Source organism: Pleurodeles waltl, chromosome 2_2, assembly GCF_031143425.1.
Source record: "Pleurodeles waltl isolate 20211129_DDA chromosome 2_2, aPleWal1.hap1.20221129, whole genome shotgun sequence".
Lineage (NCBI taxonomy): Eukaryota > Metazoa > Chordata > Amphibia > Caudata > Salamandridae > Pleurodeles > Pleurodeles waltl.
The window spans coordinates 1,187,845,244-1,187,867,008 of NC_090439.1; the positions used below are offsets into that span (position 1 = coordinate 1,187,845,244).

General features: G+C 43.8%; 1 protein-coding gene across 3 annotated transcripts in view; it reads left to right on the forward strand.

Annotated features, from left to right (window-relative positions):
* The window catches only part of LOC138283061 (uncharacterized), a 339,327-nt gene that overhangs the window by 19,901 nt on the left and 297,661 nt on the right, over window positions 1-21,765 (forward strand). For all 3 annotated transcript variants that reach the window (XM_069221204.1, XM_069221203.1, XM_069221205.1), the window contains exon 2: window positions 15,416-15,526. In XM_069221204.1, coding sequence (XP_069077305.1) covers window positions 15,416-15,526 — 111 coding nt within the window. The remainder of the gene's footprint in view (window positions 1-15,415; window positions 15,527-21,765) is intronic.

Below are 21,765 nucleotides of genomic sequence, written 5' to 3' on the forward strand. Positions count from 1 at the left end.
GACTTCAGGTGATGTGTCCTCACGTCTGGGAGACTGGCTGCCAAGCAGACACCAGGACTTCACCACAACCGCTCTTTGAGAAATCTGCAGGGAACTCCCTTTCTCGGTTAAGAAGATCTTGCAACCAGAATGAGGTGCAAAGGTTTGCATCCGGCCTTCATACAATGTATGTTGATTCAGGGTCTAATGTTGTGAATCAGTTTTGGTATTGTTCCCCTTCACATACCTTAGCTTCACCGCAGACAGAGATGGTGGATCTCTCACAGGTAGTGGTGATGCTGGGTCCAAGCAGAATAATGCAAACCAAGGGCACACTAAAGTGTGAAGAGACTACTCCTGGCAATCATCAGCCTTCCTGAAGTAACAATCCCAGAAAGACAGAAGAGCAGTGCTCATAAAAGAGTAATCAGTACTCCTCGGCTAGCGGGGTCTCATAGACATTGTAATGCCAACCTTGTCAGCATAAAGGTCTCTTTTCAGTCCAGGGACACATGCCGTACACTCCCACTGGCTAGAAAAGCTGTGTCTGTGCCTCCTAGTATCAAACCAGGGGTCATCCAGAATGAATCCCACCAGTTGCAGAAATCAGATTATCACGCATAAAGGAGTTCTAATATACGCACTTCATGAACACATCATACAAGCAAGCACTTGACATGCACACAGTATGAAAAAGCAAGGGTCTGGGTGCTACATGTAATCAGAACGTTACATGACTGGAGCCAGTCGTCTGCATCACCTCTGAAAAATACATTTGTAGAACTATCAATCCATAAAAGTAGAGTAATGATTCCATCTGCTTAATGTCAACAACACAGGACATTGACAGTAATCGAATGTCAGTAAGGAGAGTATGCTTGGTGCACTCCTCGAGGTGGTACACAATGCCATTGCCACACAACTGAGACTAGGCCTTGGAATCATCATGACAGACCTAGGCTCAGTTCACATGGTAGATTGCCTCACCACCTGAGCAAACAAAATTCAGCATATCAGTTAGAAATGGCTTACTCAGGGCAGGAGTACTCACCTGTTTACCCTAGTAACGTCTTCTGCAAATCCAAAACCTATCAACCACCCAAAAAAGGGAAAGTCTAGGTGTGAGTTGTCAAACTCTGTTCAGGAAGCCAAAGGGTAGATGGGAGTCGTAGGCCTCCAACAGTTGCGGTAACGGTCAATTGTCCCTGGTTTCCTAGGGTATGTCCTACAAAGGCTCTATAAAAAGGGCCAAGTGAAACCTCTTCCACACTTGACTCTCAAGACTGTGTTGCAGCCAATCACGGCTTCTCTGGGATGAAGTGCATATTCTCAGATCTCAACAATAAACCAAAAAATACACTAACTTCAGTGTCCATTCTAGTGCTTACTTTTTAAGAAAAACAATGCAGTTTTAAACTCAGTATGTTATTAAAAACTGCACAATTCAATTCAAGGTACAGGTCAGTGACTTTGGTGATGCTGTCCACTTGTGGTGATGCACCCCCAAATTTCCTCGTTTGAGCAAATCCACCCAGGGTAAACCCCTAATGGCCAGCTCCCTAGTAGTGATGGCAAAGGAATCCATTAGGGACATGTGTAGTCTCAAACGTCTCCCATGAGTCATAAGTGAACTCTGTCCTCTAGTTTTTATGCTTCTTTCTCAAGATTGTGTGTTAGGTATGCAGTAGTTTATGGTGCTCTCATTGGGGTGTATATGGTACTTCAGAGGTCTTACCATGAGATAGCTGCGGTGCGCAGGAGCGACCTTGAGACTGCCACATGGCTTGGGGATGGCCATGTTTATATAGACATAGCTACCTAACCCAACATTTGCAATGTAATAGTCTAAGCAAGCATGCAGTGTACAGAGGCAGACCCAGGCGACTGTTATCATATTATGGCTGGTGCAACTCTGATGGTTGATGTCACCACAAGGTACTTGCACTCCTATCCAGGTCTATGGTGCTGCATTCAGTGGCAGCCATGACTAGGTCAAATAGGCAGTTGCAGCCTTGATCTGGCTGAGCAGGTGAGAGAGGTTCCTGGTTTGAACCTAGATGTGAGAGTCCAGAAGAACATTCCTCAACACAGGTCAGTCTATCCTCTTATGGTGCTATGTATCCCCCTTCTCTTTCTCATCAGATAGGCACACCTAAGGGCACTTCCGCAGACCCTTTGCTCCGCTAGCAGGAAATTCAGAATTCAATTGGGGACTCCTCATCCGTGGGAGACACCTGTCCTAGTCACACAGCAGTCTTTTAGTAATACTTCAGAGCAATACTTCCCTTATTGTTTGAGGACTTGGAAAAAGAACAAAATGGTCTACTTTGGGCCCCAATTTATGTACATTTTCTAGACAAGAGTTGATGATCCACAGCCTCAAACCTCCAAACCTTTTCTGGACTGTTCTCCTTTCTAGTGTCATTTGACTGCTTTCCAAACAAATTAATGCTTCTCACATGTGGTAGCCCCTGGGCTGTCTCCAAACTGGAGCACCAATTAACCTAAACACATTGAACTGTAAAGCTTTTGCACATGAATTTTAATGGCCCAAATCAATCAGTAATCAAGGAAAGACAAAAAGGCAGTCCTGACTTAGAGACTTCCTCAACTTACCCAACAGAGACTGCAATACCTCCCTTCACTTTCATCATCAACCTAATGGCACTGCTCAGGAAGAACTAAATAAATAAATAAATACGCTTCTTTATAACAAAGGTCCTTATGGAATTTGTAAAGGTAGCTCTGTATTCATATATTTTTCACCAGTGTGTAGATCTCCACCATCCGGCCACAAGAATGGATGTATCACACTTCCACACTTTTGGAAGCTGTCTTCATCCTCCATATTGTGCTATGCCAAACCAAGCATGCCCAAAGTACATCCCACTGGCTTCAGTACGCTCTAACACATATAATCCCACCACTGTACCGGTGCTACAATCGCTACACAGAGGCACACACTCGGAACACACACAGGATAGATGATATACATTTAAACAACAGTGACTGGAGATGCAGTTAACATGTTCTTAGCACATTATTAATCTTCTAAAAGTGCCACTACTACTTTATGCTATGACCAGGACAGGGACCACAATTAGAACAGGTTTTGTACCTCCAGACCACTGGATATAGACCTCACATAGTCAGGGAACATTCTAGGTCTACGTAGACATGCTTTCATTAGCATGACACTAGTTACAAAATAAAAGTCAGGATACCAGATACGCATGCATCCAGGTACTCAGGGCAGTAGAACATGTTCAACTGCCATGCAAGGGACACCCCTTTCCCAACAAGATTATACACCCCAATTAACTTTTTACATCCAGTCTCCACTGCTCTGCCAACAACCAGGATTCAAAGGATACCATTAATAATTTTAACAATATCATGAGTGAGATTGCTAATGACTCCATTCCTCCCAAGGTTAAAGGAAAAAAAGCAAAAGCTGTGCTTTCTGATACACCAAGGATTTTAATAATGACTATTTGAACAAATGATAAACTACTTTCAGAGGCCACTTGCCCAGTAGGCGTTATTGGTCCCAACTGTGGGGGAGGCCTTTCACTCTTGATGTCCTGCAGCTCAGCCTACTATGGGGTCTGAGTAACTGGGTCAAGTACCCTTCAGCACCTGACTTTCAGTTGTAGCATTGTTCGAGCAAGACTTGTCGGGCAGGTGATAGGATTAGGGTCAACACATGCTCACAACTCATAATACATCCAGAAACCCCTCTTAATGATTGCCCAGTTCACTACTTACTTACATAACAATAGAAGTATATATCTACTGACACAAAGTGCAATACAGCACATCACAAAAAATGTATACGGTTTTATTAAGATGGGAGAAATAGTGTTACCCGGGTCAGCTCTTAAGTTCCATTTCCCCTTCTAAGAGTTGTGGTCATTCCCCAATCACAGGTGGGGATATCCAAGCTAGTGTGGTCAAGTCTTAAAAATTCTATGACAACTTTGCAAACATTATGGCTTTTCTGCTCCAGAGAGCGCTCGTCAGAGGAAGCTTCTCCAGGGCCTGACTGCCTGGCAATCAGTCTTACTTGCGCTTGTTAGAGTGGTGGTTCAGAGTCCCCGGGAAGGCACCTACTACTTAGAACTGATCAGATGTTGGTGTTTGGGACTCTGTCGCTGAGATGTCAGATGTACATGGCACTCCTCCTGTCTTGCAGTAAGGCTCACTCTCTTTCCGGGAGCAGGTCGTGGTGCTCCCAGACTTCTTCATTGCACACTGGTTCAGGGCAGGCACCCTGTCATGTCACCATGATCCCCAATGGACTTTGCTCCCCCAGAGGCTCTCTTGCTCCTCACAGGGTCCTCTCATCTTGGGTCAGGCAAAAGCTGGAGCTGCAGGCTCCAGGAAAGTGTTCTTGATTCTCCTGCGGGATATCCCCTCACCCAGCATAAGAGAGTAACAGACCCCTAGTCCAGAGTACTGATCACAACTGGAAAACCTTATGTTGAGCTTTCCTGCACTAATATACAGATTCAGGCCAATGTTTATACTTTTTTAGAGCCACATTTGCGTAATTTTTTGCATCAAAAAGCGGCACAAATCTGGTGCTAAAAAAGTATAAATATGGGCCACAGTTTCACAATTTGGGATTTTCAAGCCTACTTTTTTATAACACTTTTTCATCCACAAATATGATTTAAAGTCACTGCATATGAAGTTTGTGTTTTTGGGGTTACCAATTTTCAAGGGCCCAATCCTCTGTCTTGCTCTTCCTCTAAAATGCTGCCTATAACAGCTATTAAGAGTCTCCAAATCCCAAAAACACAGGCCATGGTAGTGACTAGAGGATGACATATGGATGCCACCCTTAGTTATATGTCAATTAAAGGGTGTGAAAAGGCCCACAGTCCTTCTCTTAGGATTCAAATCTGCCTGTGGCCCCTTGTGAGAAAGTAGCCTCTTTCTAGCCTTGTTACCCCAACTTTTGGCCTGTTTGTGAGTATATGTCAGGTGCTTTCACTGTATCACTGGGATCCTGCTAGCCAGGGCCCAGTGCTCATAGTGAAAACCCTATGTTTTCAGTATGTTTGTTATGTGTCACTGGGACCCTGCTAGTCAGGACCCCAGTGCTCATAAGTTTGTGACCTATATGTATGTGTTCCCTGTGTGATGCCTAACTGTCTCACTGAGGCTCTGCTAACCAGAACCTCAGTGGTTATGCTCTCTCTTTACAAATTGTCACTGACAGGCTAGTGACCAATTTCACCAATTCACATTGGCGTACTGGAACACCCTTATAATTCCCTAGTATATGGTACTGAGGTACCCATGGTATTGGGGTTCCAGGAGATCCCTATGGGCTGCAACATTTCTTGTGCCACCCATAGGGAGATCTGACAGTTCTTACACAGGCCTGCCAGTGCAGCCTGAGTGAAATAACGTCCACGTTATTTCACAGCCATTTACCACTGCACTTAAGTAACTTATAAGTCACCTATATGTCTAACCTTTACCTGGTAAAGGTTGGGTGCTAAGTTACATAGTGTGTGGGCACCCTGGCACTAGCCAAGGTGCTCCCACATTGTTCAGGGCAAATTCCCCGGACTTTGTGAGTGCGGGGACACCATTACACGCGTGCACTATACATATGTCACGACATATGTATAGCGTCACATTGGTAACTCCGAACATGGCCATGTAACATGTCTAAGATCATGGAATTGTCACCCCAATGCCATTCTGGCATTGGGGAGACAATTCCATGATCCCCGAGTCTCTAGCTCAGACCCAGGTACTGCCAAACTACCTTTCCCGGGGTTTCACTGCAGCTGCTGCTGCTGCCAACCCCTCAGACAGGTTTCTGCCCTCCTGGGGTCCAGCCAGGCCTGGCCCAGGAAGGCAGAACAAAGGACTTCCTCAGAGAGAGGGTGTTACACCCTCTCCCTTCGGAAAAAGGTGTCAGGGCTGGGGAGGAGTAGCCTCTCCCAGCCTCTGGAAATGCTTTGATGGACACAGATGGTGCCCATCTCTGCATAAGCCAGTCTGCACCGGTTCAAGGATCCCTCAGCCCTGCTCTGGCACGAAACTGGACAAAGGAAAGGGGAGTGACCACTCCCCTGACCTGCACCTAACCTGGGAGGTGCCCAGATCTCCTCCAGTGTGCTCCAGACCTCTGCCATCTTGGAAACAGAGGTGCTGCTGGCACACTGGACTGCTCTGAGTGGCCAGTGTCAGCAGGTGACGTCAGAGACTCCTTCTGATAGGCTCCTTCAGGTGATGCTAGCCTATCCTCTCTCCTAAGTAGCCAAACCTCCTTTTCTGGCTATTTAAGGTCTCTGCTTTGGGGAATTCCTTAGATAACGAATGCAAGAGCTCATCAGAGTTCCTCTGCATCTCTCTCTTCACCTTCTGCCAAGGAATCGACTGCTGACCGCGCTGGAAGCCTGCAAAACTGCAACAAAGTAGCAAAGACGACTACTGCGACCTTGTACCGCTGATCCTGCCGCCTTCTCGACTGTTTTCCTAGTGGTGCATGCTGTGGCGGTAGTCTGCCTCCTCTCTGCACTAGAAGCTCCGAAGAAATCTCCTGTGCGTCGACGGAATCTTCCCCCTGCAACCACAGGCACCAAAGAACTACATCACCGGTCCTCTGGGTCTCCTCTCAGCACAACGAGCGAGGTCCCTTGAACTCAGCAACTCTGTCCAAGTGACTGCCACAGTCCAGTGACTCTTCAGTCCAAGTTTGGTGGAGGTAAGTCCTTGCCTCCCCACACTAGACTGCATTGCTGGGAACTGCGTGCTTTGCAGCTACTCCGGCTCCTGTGCACTCTTCCAGGATTTCCTTTGTGCACAGCCAAGCCTGGGTCCCCGGCACTCTAACCTGCATTGCACGACCTCCTGAGTTGTCCTCCGGCATCGTGGGACTCTCTTGTGCAACTTCGGGTGAGCACTGATTCACTCCACTTTGTAGTGTCTGTACTGGCACTTCTGCGGGTGCTGCTTGCTTCTGAGTGGGCTCTTTGTCTTGCTGGATGCCCCCTCTGTCTCCTCACGCAATTGGCGACATCCTGGTCCCTCCTGGGCTACAGCAGCATCCAAAAACCTTAACCGCAACCCTTGCAGGTAGCAAGGCTTGTTTGCGGTATTTCTGCGGGAAAACACTTCTGCACAACTCTTCACGATTTGGGACATCCATCCTCCAAAGGGGAAGTTTCTAGCCATTGTCGTTCTTGCAGAATCCATAGCTTCTACCATCAGGTGGCAGCTTCTTTGCACCCACAGCTGGCATTTCCTGGGCATCTGCCCACTCCCGACTTGATCGTGACTCTTGAACTTGGTCCCCTTGTTCCACAGGTACTCTTGTCAGGAAATCCATCGTTGTTGCATTGCTGGTGTTGGTCTTCCTTGCAGAATTCCCCTATCACTACTTCTGTGCTCTTTGGGGAACTTAGGTGCCCTTTGCACCCACTTTTCAGGGTCTTGGGGTGGGCTATTTTTCTAACCCTCACTGTTTTATTACAGTCCCAGCGACCCTCTACAAGGTCACATAGGTTTGGGGTCCACTCGTGGTTCGCATTCCACTTCTAGAGTATATGGTTTGTGTTGCCCCTATCCCTATGTGCCCCCATTGCATTCTATTGTGACTATACATTGTTTGCACTGTTTTCTATTGCTATTACTGCATATTTTGGTATTGTGTACATATATCTTGTGTATATTTGCTATCCTCATACTGAGGGTACTCACTGAGATACTTTGGCATATTGTCATACAAATAAAGTACCTTGATTTTTAGTATATCTGTGTATTGTGTTTTCTTATGATATTGTGCAAGTGACACTAGTGGTACTGTAGGAGCTTCACTCGTCTCCTAGTTCAGCCTAAGCTGCTCTGCTAAGCTACCTTTTCTATCAGCCTAAGCTGCTAGACACCCCTCTACACTAATAAGGGATACCTGGGCCTGGTGCAAAGTGTAAGTACCCCTTGGTACCCACTACAGGCCAGTCCAGCCTCCTACACCCCTTTGACCAGTGACCTTTCTCCAGAATCAAACAGCCCCTTTTGATGTGTACTGAGAAGCATGCCTCTTCCTTCCTCCAGAATGTTTCCCACAAATGCAGCAATCCACAAATCTATCTGGGGGGTTCCTTTACCCCTACATGTTCCTCCATCAAGCCTTGGGTTTCCCAGCATGAGACCCACAGAATCACACGCACTGGATACCTAACAGACACTCACACATCCTTAGCACTGAACAACAACATGTGTGTTGCCTTTCACCCATTGTACCTCTACCAGGCAGACATACAAACCAGCATGATGTGCTCTACCCACAAACACTGTCCCTATGGACTGTCATTTGTGGGCCCACATACATACTAGCATGGTACACTTGACTGCACACTTGCTACCTCCATGTGACACACAGCTTATTCTGGTTCTCAGACATAGTGCACTCAAGCAATGGTTTTAGTTTAATTTTTACCTATATGGATTGTTCAGTAATTATTTGATTGGGAGATGCATTTCATGTATTTATATGTAATTATGTAGTAATTACACTACAGCAAATTATGCAAGATTTTCACACCCATACTTGAAAACAGACTACCACACCTTGAAATCAAGCATGACAATAAACTCCTCAAATCCGGTGTTATTGGGTAGTAGTGACACTCTTTGGGAAATCAGAGAATTACTGCCCCATTTATTAAGGCAGATTAGTAAATGTAAGGGCATTTGGATAAAATGAGAGACCCTGCCAAACATTCGCCACGACTCTGAAGAAATCAACATCAACAGCAGGTCTCTCACACAATGGCATTTTGTGACCATAACAACTGCTACTCTTCAGAAGTCCTAAACACATTTGCAACCTATTTCTCAAATCTTTACACAGCCAAGGGTGCCCATGTACTAGCAGAGAACTTCAACAATGTAATGCTTATATGTGTCAAAGGTCACATAAGAGAACTTCTGAACAATCCTGTAACTGAAGAAGACATATAAAAACAATGCAATCCTTAGCCAGTGGCAGGGCTCCTGGGCTGTACAAGTTCACATTTGAATTTGATAAACAGTGTGCAGACTTACTGATACAACACTCCTTAAGAATGTATGAGAAAACACTACTACAGATATACTCACAATATCAAAATGTGAAGTGGTCATTATTGTTCTCATCAAGGCAGGCACGTCTCCAGAAAGATTCACATCGGAGAGGCCACTAATGCTATTAAACATAGACCACTAGATCCTATTAAAACGTCCAGAAAAGTTCACACCAGACAGGCCACTAATGCTATTAAAGACAGACCACTAGACCCTACTGAAACCTCCTGAAAACTTCACATCAGACAGGCCACTAATGCTATCAAACAAAGGCCACTAGATCCTATAAACACCTCAAGAAAAATCACATCTGACAGCCAACAAATGCTATTAAACAAAGACCACTAGATTATTTTAAAACCACCAGACAATTTTACATCAGACAGGTCACTAATGCTATTAAATACAGACCACTAAATCTTATTAAATCCTCTACAAAAAGTCTTATCAGACAGGCCACTAATGCTATTAAAGACAGACCACTAGACCCTACTAAAACCTCCAGACAAATTCTTATCAGACAGGCCACTAAAGCTATTAAAACAAAGACCACTAGATCCTATAAACACCTCAAGAAAGATTCACATCTGACAGTTCACAAATGCTGTTAAACGCAGACCCTATCCTAAATCCTATTAAAACCTCCAGACAATTCCACATCAGGCAGGCCACTAATGCTATTAAACAAAGACCACTGGATCCTAATAAAACCTCCAGAAGAAATCACATCAGATAGGCCAACAATGCTATTACAGACAGACCACTGAATCCTACTAAAACCGCCAAAACAATTCACATTAGACAGGCCACTAATGCTATTAAAGACAGACCACTAGACCATACTAAAACCTCCAGAAACATTCACATCGGACAGGCCACTAATGCAATTAAACAAAGACCATTAGATCCTACAAAAACCTCAAGAAATATTCACATCTGACAGCCAACAAATGCTATTAAACAAAGGCCACTAGATTCTTTTAAAACCACCAGACAATTTTACATCAGACAGGCCACTAATGCTATTAAATACAGACCACTAGATCTTATTAAAACCTCTACAAAAAGTCTTATCAGACAGGCCACTAAAGCTATTAAACCACTAGATCCTATAAACACCTCAAGAAAGATTCACATCTGACAGGTCACTAATGCTATTAAAGATAGACCACTAGACCCTACTAAAACCTCCAAAATAATTCATACGAGACAAGCCGCTAATACTATTAAAGAAAGACCACTAGATCTTATTAGCAATCTCTAGAAACATTCATAGCAGACAAGCCACTAATGCTATTAAACACAAACCACTAGATCTTAATAAATCTGATTCTCAAGAGCAGCATAGTTTGAGCAAGGCTTCTCAGGGAGTTGATAGGAGTAGTGTGAACACCTGCTCACAACTCAAAATACATCCAGAAACCCCATTAAACGATTGTCCAGTTCAATACTTACTTTCATAACAAGAGATGTATATATCTACTGACATAAAGTGCAATACAGCACACCACAAATAAATATACAGGGGCATATTTATACTCCGTTTGCGCCGAATTTGCGTTGTTTTTTTCGACGCAAATTCGACGCAAAACTAACTCCATATTTATACTTTGGCGTTAGACGTGTCTAGCATCAAAGTTGATGGAGTTTGCGTAATTTTTTAGCGTGAACACCTTCCTTGCGTTAATGAAATGCAAGGTAGGCGTTCCCGTCTAGAAAAATGACTCCGATGCATATGCGTCGTATTTATACTCCCGGGCAAAAATGACGCCCGGGAGTGGGTGGGTCAAAAAAAATGACGTGTACCTGCGTTAGCGCCGTTTTTTAACGCCTGGGTCAGGGCAGGCGTTAAAGGACCTGTGGGCTCGGAATGAGCCCACAGGTGCCCTCCCATTCCCCCAGGGAAACCCCCTGCCACCCTTGCCCACCCCAGGAGGACGCCCAAGGATGGAGGGACCCACCCCAGGGACATTAAGGTAAGTTCAGGTAAGTATATATATATATTTTTTTTTGTGGCATAGGGGGGCCTGATTTGTGCCCCCCTACATGCCACTATGCCCAATGACCATGCCCAGGGGACATAAGTCCCCTGGGCATGGCCATTGGGCAGGGGGGCATGACTCCTGTCTTTGCTAAGACAGGAGTCATTTCAATGGGGGTTGGGCGTCGTAAAAAATGACGCAAATCGGGTTGAGGCGAAAATTTTGCCTCAGCCTGACTTGCCCCATTTTTTGACGCCCAATCTCCATATTCCCCTACGCCGGCGCTGTCTGGTGTACGTAGTTTTTTTTCACGCACACCAGGCAGCGCCGGCGGCTAACGCCGGCTAACGTCATTGAATAAATACGACGCCCGCATGGCGCTTCAGAATGGCGTTAGCCGGCGCTAATTTTTTTGACGCAAAACTGCGTTAGCGCAGTTTTGCGTCAAAAAGTATAAATACGGGCCACAGTTTCCATAAGACGGGCAATATAGCGCGACCCGGGTCAGCTCTTGAGTCTCAGTCCCCGTCCAAGAGTTGCAGTCATTCCTTAATCATGAGTAGCGATATCCAGATGGCTTTGCAAGGGATTGCAGCCTCCTGTGCCCCAGATGGCTTAGTTCTGTGTCCATCAATTCTATTTAATTTTTGCAAACTAACAACAATGCACCATCTAGAAATAGATCTTCCAGCAGCAACATTAGCTTCTGACAATCAGATGGCTTTTGATTTGCTAGAGTTGCCCTACATTCTCAAAGTCACACATCACATGGACCGGGGAAACCTTTCTTATAAATGTTTGGCCTGCTCTACTCTCAGTTGGCGGCCTGTGTTTCCATCAATATCCTCATTTCAGTCCCCGTCCTATTAAGCTATGGCACGCGACACGTGTCCATTGTGCCCTTGTAACTGTTCATGGCCTGGAGCCATTGCCTTTCCTACTAGAGACTGTATAGCTGTTATCACTGACTCGTAATATTGCTATATGCTAAATAAGTGATGGGGTCTATTTCCTGTTAACAGTTTTTAATGATTGTAAATTCTGTAGGTTTATTGTTAGTGTATTCCAATATTTTCAGAAATTTTATAATTATTGGTGTTTATTCCATAAAAAATCATGGAGATTGTGTTTTTCAGTGTATATAAATAATTTCCCTATTTCCTTGTTTCCTTTTTTGATTCATACTGTTCCCTTCTTAGTTTCTTCTTTCTTACCTCAAATTTCCCTCTCTGTACATTTTGCCTCCAACTACTCTTCCAAGTAATTTTTCATTATGTCTCTCACCTCCCTGTCCGTCTTTGTTCCCAGCATTCAAACTGCTGTTTCAGCAATATGACCCCACCTCCATTTCCTGCATGTGCGGATTTTGACCTCAGTCAATTTTGGTTCACGTTCAATGGGGTGTTCACACTTAAAGAACCCAACATCACTAACAGTTTCCCTTACTTGCAATACAACTCAGCTCAGAGGAAACAACATGACCCCAGTTTCTGGTTTTATTACTCCTACAGCATACAGTGCCCTCTTTTCCCACATAACTTGCAGAGACTCTTCATGGCAGGGCAATCTGTTGTGACCTGGATCTCCACACCTGTAGCAGACACCCTCACATTTTAGAAGGTTTTACATTTCAGAAAGAAGTTTCATGTTGGTGTCTAATGCCTGGATGATTGCTGCATAGTTTTATCTTTGTGCGGTGCCTTAGCGCGTGCCTAGGGATGTTCAGTCTGTTTGAGAGTTGTAGCAAACTATATTAATTGGCTAATCTTTGAGAAATTGTTCATCTCTGATTGTACCAGATGTATACCTTAACATGACCTAGTTCCACATTCTCTCTTTAATTTAATGAGAAAGCATCACTTGCGTAACACAGTCACATATTCCTCTAGTCATCATCTCTCTGTACCCATTCACCAGAATTATATTTTTCGAGGACGGTCACCAGCATCAGAAGATAATTCATAATCTAATTTCTTGATGCAAACTTCATCTTCATTGAGACTGGCCGTGATTGAGTCTTTTTATCATCAAGTCAAACAAGCTCTCAAAAACCCTTTGACGTTCGGTGCCCAGACAGTGAAGAAGTGAAGCTTTCTTCTCAGCCAAGACAGTGGGACACAAACCTTTACATGTCCTGCAAAGACCTCTTCTATGTAGACCACGGAAGAGGAGGTTCACCAGGAGAAGTAAGAAGCAATGAGGGAGGAGGAGTATTGTGCATTTTCACAGGAAAAATAACCTTACAAATATGCTTACTTGTCAAGAAAAATACAGAAGGTGTCCAAAGTGTTGCTAGTTTATGACTATATACCTTAACACTGTCAAATTCGCTTCTTGGTGGCGTGAGCTGCACATGAAATCAGGGGTTCTTGCTGGTCATGAAGTGCCTTTACTTCTTCAGACAAAGGCCACGCCCCGCAGCCACGCCCCCACTGTGCATGGCCACGCCCACGGGTTTGCACAGTAGGTGATTGGCTTGTCCTAACAAGTGGGTTTGGATTAGGCCCTGGCTAGATGCCAACCCTCCATCTGCAGAGACAGAGGGCGCACCCAGTGGTGGTTAGCTGCCAAGAGTGGGTGAGTTGCAGGGCCTTGCTGGAGACCAGACCCCGCCTGCACATGGTGAAACGCTGTGCACTGCAGGGGTATTCACTGCGGTTTGTCTGACGGGGTTGGGTTTAACTATGACTAAAAAATACCCCGGATATTCACTAAAAAAACAAACGTTTAAGTGCTGTTATGTCAATGAGAGTTAAGCGTCAGTTAAAAAAAGCAAATACATTTACTGAAAAGGTATGAGAAAAAAGCTAACATTTAAAAGCCAAAAAACACAGAAATTCAGTTTTAGGCAAAAGGATTGCATTTATCACTGATGAAACACTTTTATCAGTTCTTATGGACAATTCTGTGTAGTTTTCTAAAATACAGTGCACTAGAGCTTCCCAAACGTTCACAACCATATGCCAGTTTTTAGAACAACAAACGTTTATAACTCATTTCGTTTTTATGGTCTTGAGGTGGGTGGTTTGTTACTGGCGCTTGTGTGGTAACGCAGACATTTATCGGAAGAACATTTTCTACTGAAAAGGCCATTACATTTGCATACACTTTTACTGATAAAACTATATTGCAAGCAAATAAAGTGTATGGAAATCAGGATTCATTTGCTGCTTATCATGTGCGTATCAACAAATAAGGTGCCTTCGCTTGTTTTGATTCTATTAAAAATCTTTGTTTCCATCACACTTCAGAATTACAAAACATAATGTGCTTTATTTTTGCTTTCCTGACTGCTGAATGTGTACAGTTTATTTGCAGGTATTCATATTGTATTGTGTGTCACAAAATGAGTTCCTGCAGCTTTTCATTTCACATTTCTGGCAACATTTACTTTTCTTTCTCTCACTATATTGTGAGAAGTTTGTAAAAACAGTCAATGTGTCAAAATAAGGACTAATTTGTCAGAAATCGTAGCGTGACATTTGACCTCTCTCTTGTGGAGCACAGCATGTAGAATTAATGAAGTCTTAGCTTAGTGCCTGGACTTTTGCAACCCACCAAAAATTGGCTTGCAGCCGACAGTTTGGGAAATACCTGTAAGGGGCTCACTCCTACATTCTAAATAATACAACAATCTGCAATGCCTAAAAGTGATTTGCAATGTCCTGATGTAAGCCGCCACTCATTATAAAAATCCGTGTTTGATAGACTTTGTCTATCGCACTATATTACAACTACTTAGCATGGGCACAGGCCCCAAGATCAACAGGGGGATCATCTATTGCCATCAGAAGCTTTGACTTTTCCCACAGTTCTTTAGCAACAGGCTTTGGCTTCAATTCACAACCTACTTTGAAACATGCCTTTTCAACCTGCATCCGGTGTGCCCAACCTTTACCTTCTTTAACATGGATTTCTAGTTGTACCCTCAACTTTACTGATTTATAAACACTGCACCATAGACCATTCAACATGTAGAACCACACTTCCCTCTACATTTTATGCTATTTACATTATATCAATCATTCAATCAATTAATTTTTTAAAGCCCGCTACATACCCGTGAGGGTTTCAAGGCACTGACCACATGTGTAAATCCAGCATCTCTCATCACTGATGTAATTTGAGACATTATCAGTGCTGACATTAATGACAGAGACCAAAAAGGACAGACTCCAGCAGGAGGGCCTACATGGATGTGGCCAAGCTGGTTTCACCTAAAAATAATTGTAATAATTTATACTTTTTCGACTATATGTGTAATACAGCTTTGCAAGAAAGTACTTCCACTTGGTCTCTCCCAAGGAGACAGTAATGAAAACCAGCAAACCGATACTAATGTGCTGATGGTTTGTCCTTTTCAGCTAATTCTTTGAAGTGCTATTCCTGCTCGTTGTCGCTGAACCGGGCAGCATGTGGGACTGTCGCCAACTGCTCCTCTGGATCCTCTTGCATGAAAGTTGTGAAGAAGTCCAGTAAGTAGATTTAGCATCACTTTCCTGTGTAAGCAAGTGACCAAGGTGAAAATCTAACCAGTGATAATGAAAAAGTGATAACCAGTGATGATAAGAAAGAACAAGCATAAGAAACATGAGAGAGGCACAGTTCTTGGAAGAAATGAGTGAGGCTGGAGCACTTTTATTCAAAGCCTCAACTATTACCCAGTGAGACCACGGATTATAGAAGCATCGCCTAAATGGAACAGGCTCCTGCATCATCAGGCCATTCACTCTGCTAGGTCCACGGGGAAGTCAAGTTTACACTCATCAGCCCCCGCTGGAGCAAACTTCTTCACAGTCACCCATCCACCTAGCAGAGCCCTTGAGCAGGCTTCTGCACATCAGCACATGAACTCTTCTAGGCCCCTTGGAACAAGATCATGTTAGGTCCCTTCAGCACACTCTGCACAGCCGCCCATCTATTCTGATAGGTCCCTGGGCGAGTTCTTGCATGACTACTCCATCAACAGGGACAGACGCCACTACCCAACCATGCTGTGGGTCTTCCTGGAGCAGGTGTCTGTCTAGTCACCCATCCACACTTTGAGGCTCCCTTGAAGCACGTTGTTGCACAGTCAGGTATCCACTCCTCAAGGCTCGCTGGTGCAGGCTCTTGCACTGTAATTTCATCCTCTCTTCGCAGCCCAATGAACAGTCAGTGCACAACTTCCCAATCACTGTATTACCCCAAACAGCATGTTTCAACACAGCCACCCATCCACTGTTTGAGCCCCCCAAGGTCCAACTTTGAGATGGATTTAGTCCTTCACCCCAACACGGCAAGTGCCCCTGGGGCAGAAAACATTGCTTTCTTAACCAGCTCATCAGGCTAAGTACACTCACATCCTTCCTGTATCCCATACTGAGGCCCATATTTATACCTTGTTGCACCGCATTTGCGTCTTTTTGTGATGCAAAAGCAGCACAAACTTACACAATATAATTATTGTATTTTGTACATTTAGTGACGCAAATGCGGCGCAAAAAAAGTGTAAATATGGGCCTGAGTGCTTTGTATCCCTTGTGCTTGCATTGAACTGCATCTGGAATAATTGGTACCATACACTCCATTCTAAAGGATTTGTACCTCCCTCATTTTACATCAGAGTGTTCAGTGCACACTGTACGCTATAAAGATGTTTGATGGCCTGTCCCAAAGCCACCTGTACAGCTTTACAGTTAGGTAGCAAACCTCCACCTCAAAATGTAGCCCACACTGAATAGCACTGAACTGTTAATTGCCATCCATCTCCTACAAACAGAAATCTCTCATCATCACAGACCCCTTTGACTCACACTCTTCCTATTGTATTGCTTTCTAATACTTGGACAAAGTATATGGCCACACCTGTTACCATCCACTGTAGTGGTGTCATGTTATGTATTTTTTTAAAGTGCACTAACACTCGTGAGGATATCCTTGCACTGGGCATGTGTAATTGTCTAGCCTTGTCTAGGACATGATGTTAGTTGAATAGCCATGTATTCAGCTCCTTGCAGAATTCAAGAAGGGAAGAGGAGGCTTTGATATGATGTGGGACTTGTTCCATGTCCAAGGAGCTATGTTAGAGAAAGCCGATACTGTTCTTCATGTGATTGTAATGTGTGGAATGAGTCATGCTCAGAGGAGTGTTTGGTAGCTTGATGTAACGAGATGCAACTGTGAAGGTAGATATGTCCTAAATTATGTAGTATCTTCAAGATTAGAGTGAGGAGTTTCAACTGAACACAATTGTGAATTGGAAACCAGTGGGGTTCCCTGAAATGTGAGAAGTGAGTTCTACGTAGGAGATTGATGATGAGACTAGCTGCCAAGTTCTGGATGGTTATAATCCCCTGGTGGGCTGTTTGGTGATGCAGGTGTAAAGGGTGTTCCCACACTCCAGCTTGATTTTGCTGAATGTATGAGGGAAGGATATTCTGGTGTTGTTTGATAGCCATTTGAAGATTTTCTTCAGCAGCTTGAGAGTGTGCAAGCAGGATTCAGTGATGTTGTTGGCTTGTGCAGGAATGTCCAATTATTTGTTGATGATGATTGCAAGGTTTCTGACATGGGTACTGGGGGTTGGTGCGAGTCTGAATTCAGAGTACCATGGTGAGAAGTTATTATTGAAGATAAAATCTTATGTCTTGCCAGTGTTGAGCTTGAATCATTTGTCATTTATCAAGGTAGCAACTTCATAATTGCAGGTGATAAATTGGTTTCTTGCACTGGTGGTCTTGTCCAAGGGAGAGGGTATGAGTTCCATGTCATCAGCATAGGAGAGGACGTTAAGGTCGTGTTCACTGATGATATTAGCTAGCGGGATATTGTAATTGTTGAACAGGGTAGTAGTGAGAGATGATCATTGAAAAACTCCATAAATTCGTTTGGTGGTCCTGATTTCCGAGGAGTAAGCTGCCAGGCTGATGGCTTGTGTTCCGTTCATTACTATGTGACAGATTTAGCAGTGAACAGGTAATTAAATGCTGATTTTAATCAGGCATCTGATGAGGACGGGATGTGAGACTGTTCCAAATGCTGCACAGATGTCCTGGAGGACGAGGGCCAAAATGCCTCCTCTGTATAGGATCTTGTAGATGTCTTCCATTGTGTTGATCAATGCTGTTTTGGTATTGTGGTTGGGCCTGAATCTGGGTTGTGTAGCTTCAAGGAGCTGTTGGTTGCTGAGATGGTTGGTGGGAAGCTGGTTGTTGAGCTTTTCTTAGACCTTGGTAGGAGGGAGATAACTGTTGGCAGGCTTGGCAGGGTCTGTGGATGGTTTCTTGATGAGGTGTTGAGGAAGGTGGCTGAGTTGATGGAGACATTGAGGACAGGTGATAGTGGCTCAGTGATTGGTAGGAGGTTTTGTTGAATGTGCGGTGGGGGCATGAGGTGGCCCACTGGACTGGACGGTCTTCATTATTGCATTGGTTTCACCTGTGGTAGTGGTGGCACATGAAGTGGACTGCGCACTTTGTAGTACACTTGCAAATTATTTAACTCTTGTAAAGTCTTACGATAGTGTGCAACAATATTACCTGAGAGTGTATATGTACCTCTGGGAGGAGTGGCCTTTCCAGAGCTAGGGCAGCGTATGAGTATTATAAAACTTTTCAAATATGTTTCATTGTTTCACACTCAGGCCACACAAACACTGGGGCAACTCTGTATCAATTCCATAGCAAAATATTGATTATAAAATTATTGTAATACAAAACTATCATGATCAAATTATCAACCAAAAAATATTGAATTTACATACATGTAATGTAAAGTCAAAAATATCAACTACTAAAATATTGTGGTATAATGTGGTATTGTTTGTATGTAATCATTACTTAATTTTGTTATTAACTATACAAATATGTTGAAATACTTACAACTGTATTAACAATGAATTAGAAGAAAATTCATTATTTTTTAAAACATATAAAATCTAATTTACATTTATTTAGCCATTATAAATATACTTTGTTAGAATATTTAGCACTTTATTAAATAGTAATATTTAAAAAAAATTAGATGAAAATTAATTAATAGTGAATAAATCATTACCTTTTCAGGTTTGGAGTGATGCATAAATTATGTAAAAAGTCAGCAGAAAACCCTGAGTAGGTACCAGGTTTTAGGCAAAGGTTTCAGGCATGTAGCAGCTCCTGGCACTCTAACACTGCTCACCACAAATGTCTGTTTTTCCAGCAGCCAGTATTCAAGACTTTCCAACTGTCATTCATTGCTGAGTAGCTCTCAAGAAAAATGCACCACTGCTCTGCTAGCCAGGCAGATGCTTCATCTATTTCTTTGAAAGGTGCACCCTGGTCTTTTGCTACAGTCTACTACCCTGTATAAGCCATCGGATCCTGGGCCCAGACCCATCTCAGGCTGTAGGGATTTCCAGTAATTCTCAGTCTCTGCATAGCTAGGAATGTGGATTGGCCTTCTAAACCCATGGGGCATATTTATGCTTCCCTTTGCTTCACTCTTGCACCACACAACTTGGTGCAAGAGCGACACAAATGTAAAAATGAGATTCATAAAGCCATCCAAGGCCACCTTTCATGGGCCTGCGTGGCTTAATAAATCTTGAATAATGTATGTTGGACCTGGCCCTTTTTACAGGATCATCCCCAAAACGTTTTGCTCCTATTTTTTCTGACTAGTTTCTGTCGGCTTTAGGACTCTGGGCACTTTACTCCTGCTAACCAGTGCTAAAGTGCCAATGCTCTCTTGTGTACATTGTATTGATGATTGGTTTATCCATGATTGGCATATATGATTTACTAGTAAGTCCCTAGTAAAGTGCAGTACAGGTGCCCCGGACCTGTAAATCAAATACTACTAGTGGGCCTGCAGCACTGGTTGTGCCACCCACATAAGTAGCCCTGTAATCATGTCTCAGACCTGCCACTGCAGTGTCTGTGTGTGCAGTCATACCCTGCCAATTCAACCTGGCAAGTGTGCCCAATTGCCAGGCTCAAATCTTCCCTTTTTGTACATGTAAAGCACACCTAAGGTAGGCCTTAGGTAACATGATGCCGTGTATGTTAAAGGTAGGACATGGTGTGATGTGTTTCACATGTCCTAGCAGTGAAAAAGTTCAGTTTTCACTGTACCAAGGCCTATCTCTCTCATAGGTTAACATTGGGTCTGCCTTTAAATAACGTTTAAGTGCAGTTTCCCTTTCGGAGCAGAGGGAGATATGAGTTTGGGGTCTCGGAACTCACAATTTAAAAATACATTTTTGGGTAAAGTGGTATAGTGATAAAATGGTAAAGTGGGTTTTTAAATTGTCTGTTTGAAAATGCCACTTTTAGAGAGTGATAATTTTCTTGCTTAAACCATTCTGTGTATGAGGCTGGCCTGGTTTGTAGAGGATACCAAAGGATCTTACACATCATACCAGTTAACCCTTATTAGTGAAGTGTAGTCAGTGTCTAGAAGCCAGGCTGTCTAGGGGTAGCTGCAGCTGAGCAGCCTAGCCTCATCTAGGAGACATGCAAAATACATAACATCCCCCTGAAGTCACACAGTACTTACACACATGAAAGAAAATAGTGAGCGTTACAAAAATAAAGGTACTTTACTTTAGTGACACAGATGCCAAAAATACCTTAGAGACTATACTCCCTTAGGAGGTAAGTAACATACACAGTATATACACTAGAATGCAGAATTAGCTGTAAAAACAGTTTAAAAACAGTGCTGTAGGAAATTGGCTCTGTATATACTATCTCAAAGTAAGAGTTAGTGTGCAGAGTCCAAGGGTTCCCCTTAAAGGGTCGATAGTGGCAAAATGCTCTATTTTGTGGTAGTGTGGTCGAGCAGTAGGCTTCTCAGAGGGTAGTGTTAAGCATTTGTAGTACATCCACAGGCAACACATGCCCAATGATTTAACTCCAGGCCAATAGTTTTTATATAGAAAAATATATTTTCTAAATTTATTTTAGAACCACAAGATTCAAGAATTGAAGTAAATGCATAAAATGCAAGGTACTCTACACAGGTAAGTAAGGAACTTTTAATTAGAGCATTAACATACACAGTTTTAGTTAAAATGGCAATAAGCTATTTTAAAAGTGGACACAGTGCAAAAATCAACAGTTCCTGGGGGAGGTAAGCATTGGTTAGTTTTTCAGGTAAGTAAGGCACTTACAAATTCAAGTTCCTGGGCATTGGCATCCCACCATTGGGGGTTCAAGGCAACCCCAAAGTTACCGCACCAGTAACACAAGGCCGGTCAGGTGCAGAGGTCAAAGAAGAGCCCAAAACAAATAGGCGCCTATGGAGAACAGGGGTGGTCCGGTTCCAGTCTGCCAACAGGTAAGTACCTGCGTCTTCGGAGGGCACACCACAGGAGTTTTGTAGAGCACTGTGGGGACACACTAGGGGGACACAAGTAGGCACACAAAACACTCCCCCAGTGGCACAGGGGCGGCCGGGTGCAGTGTGCAAAGCAAGCTTCGGGTTTTGAATAGGAATCAATAGAGGGACCCGGGGGTCACTCTAGCGGTGCAGGCAGGGCTCAGGGGGACTTCTCGGGCCAGCCACTGACTGGGCTAGTTAGAAGGTCGCCTGATGGTCACTCCTGCACTAGAGTTCGGTTCCTTCTGGTCCTGGGGGCTGCGGGTGCAGTGCTTGGTCCAGGTGTTGGGTTCCTTGTTACAGGCAGTCGTGGTCAGGGGGAGCCTCTGTATTCTCTCTGCATGCGTCTCTGTGGGGATCCAGGGGGGTC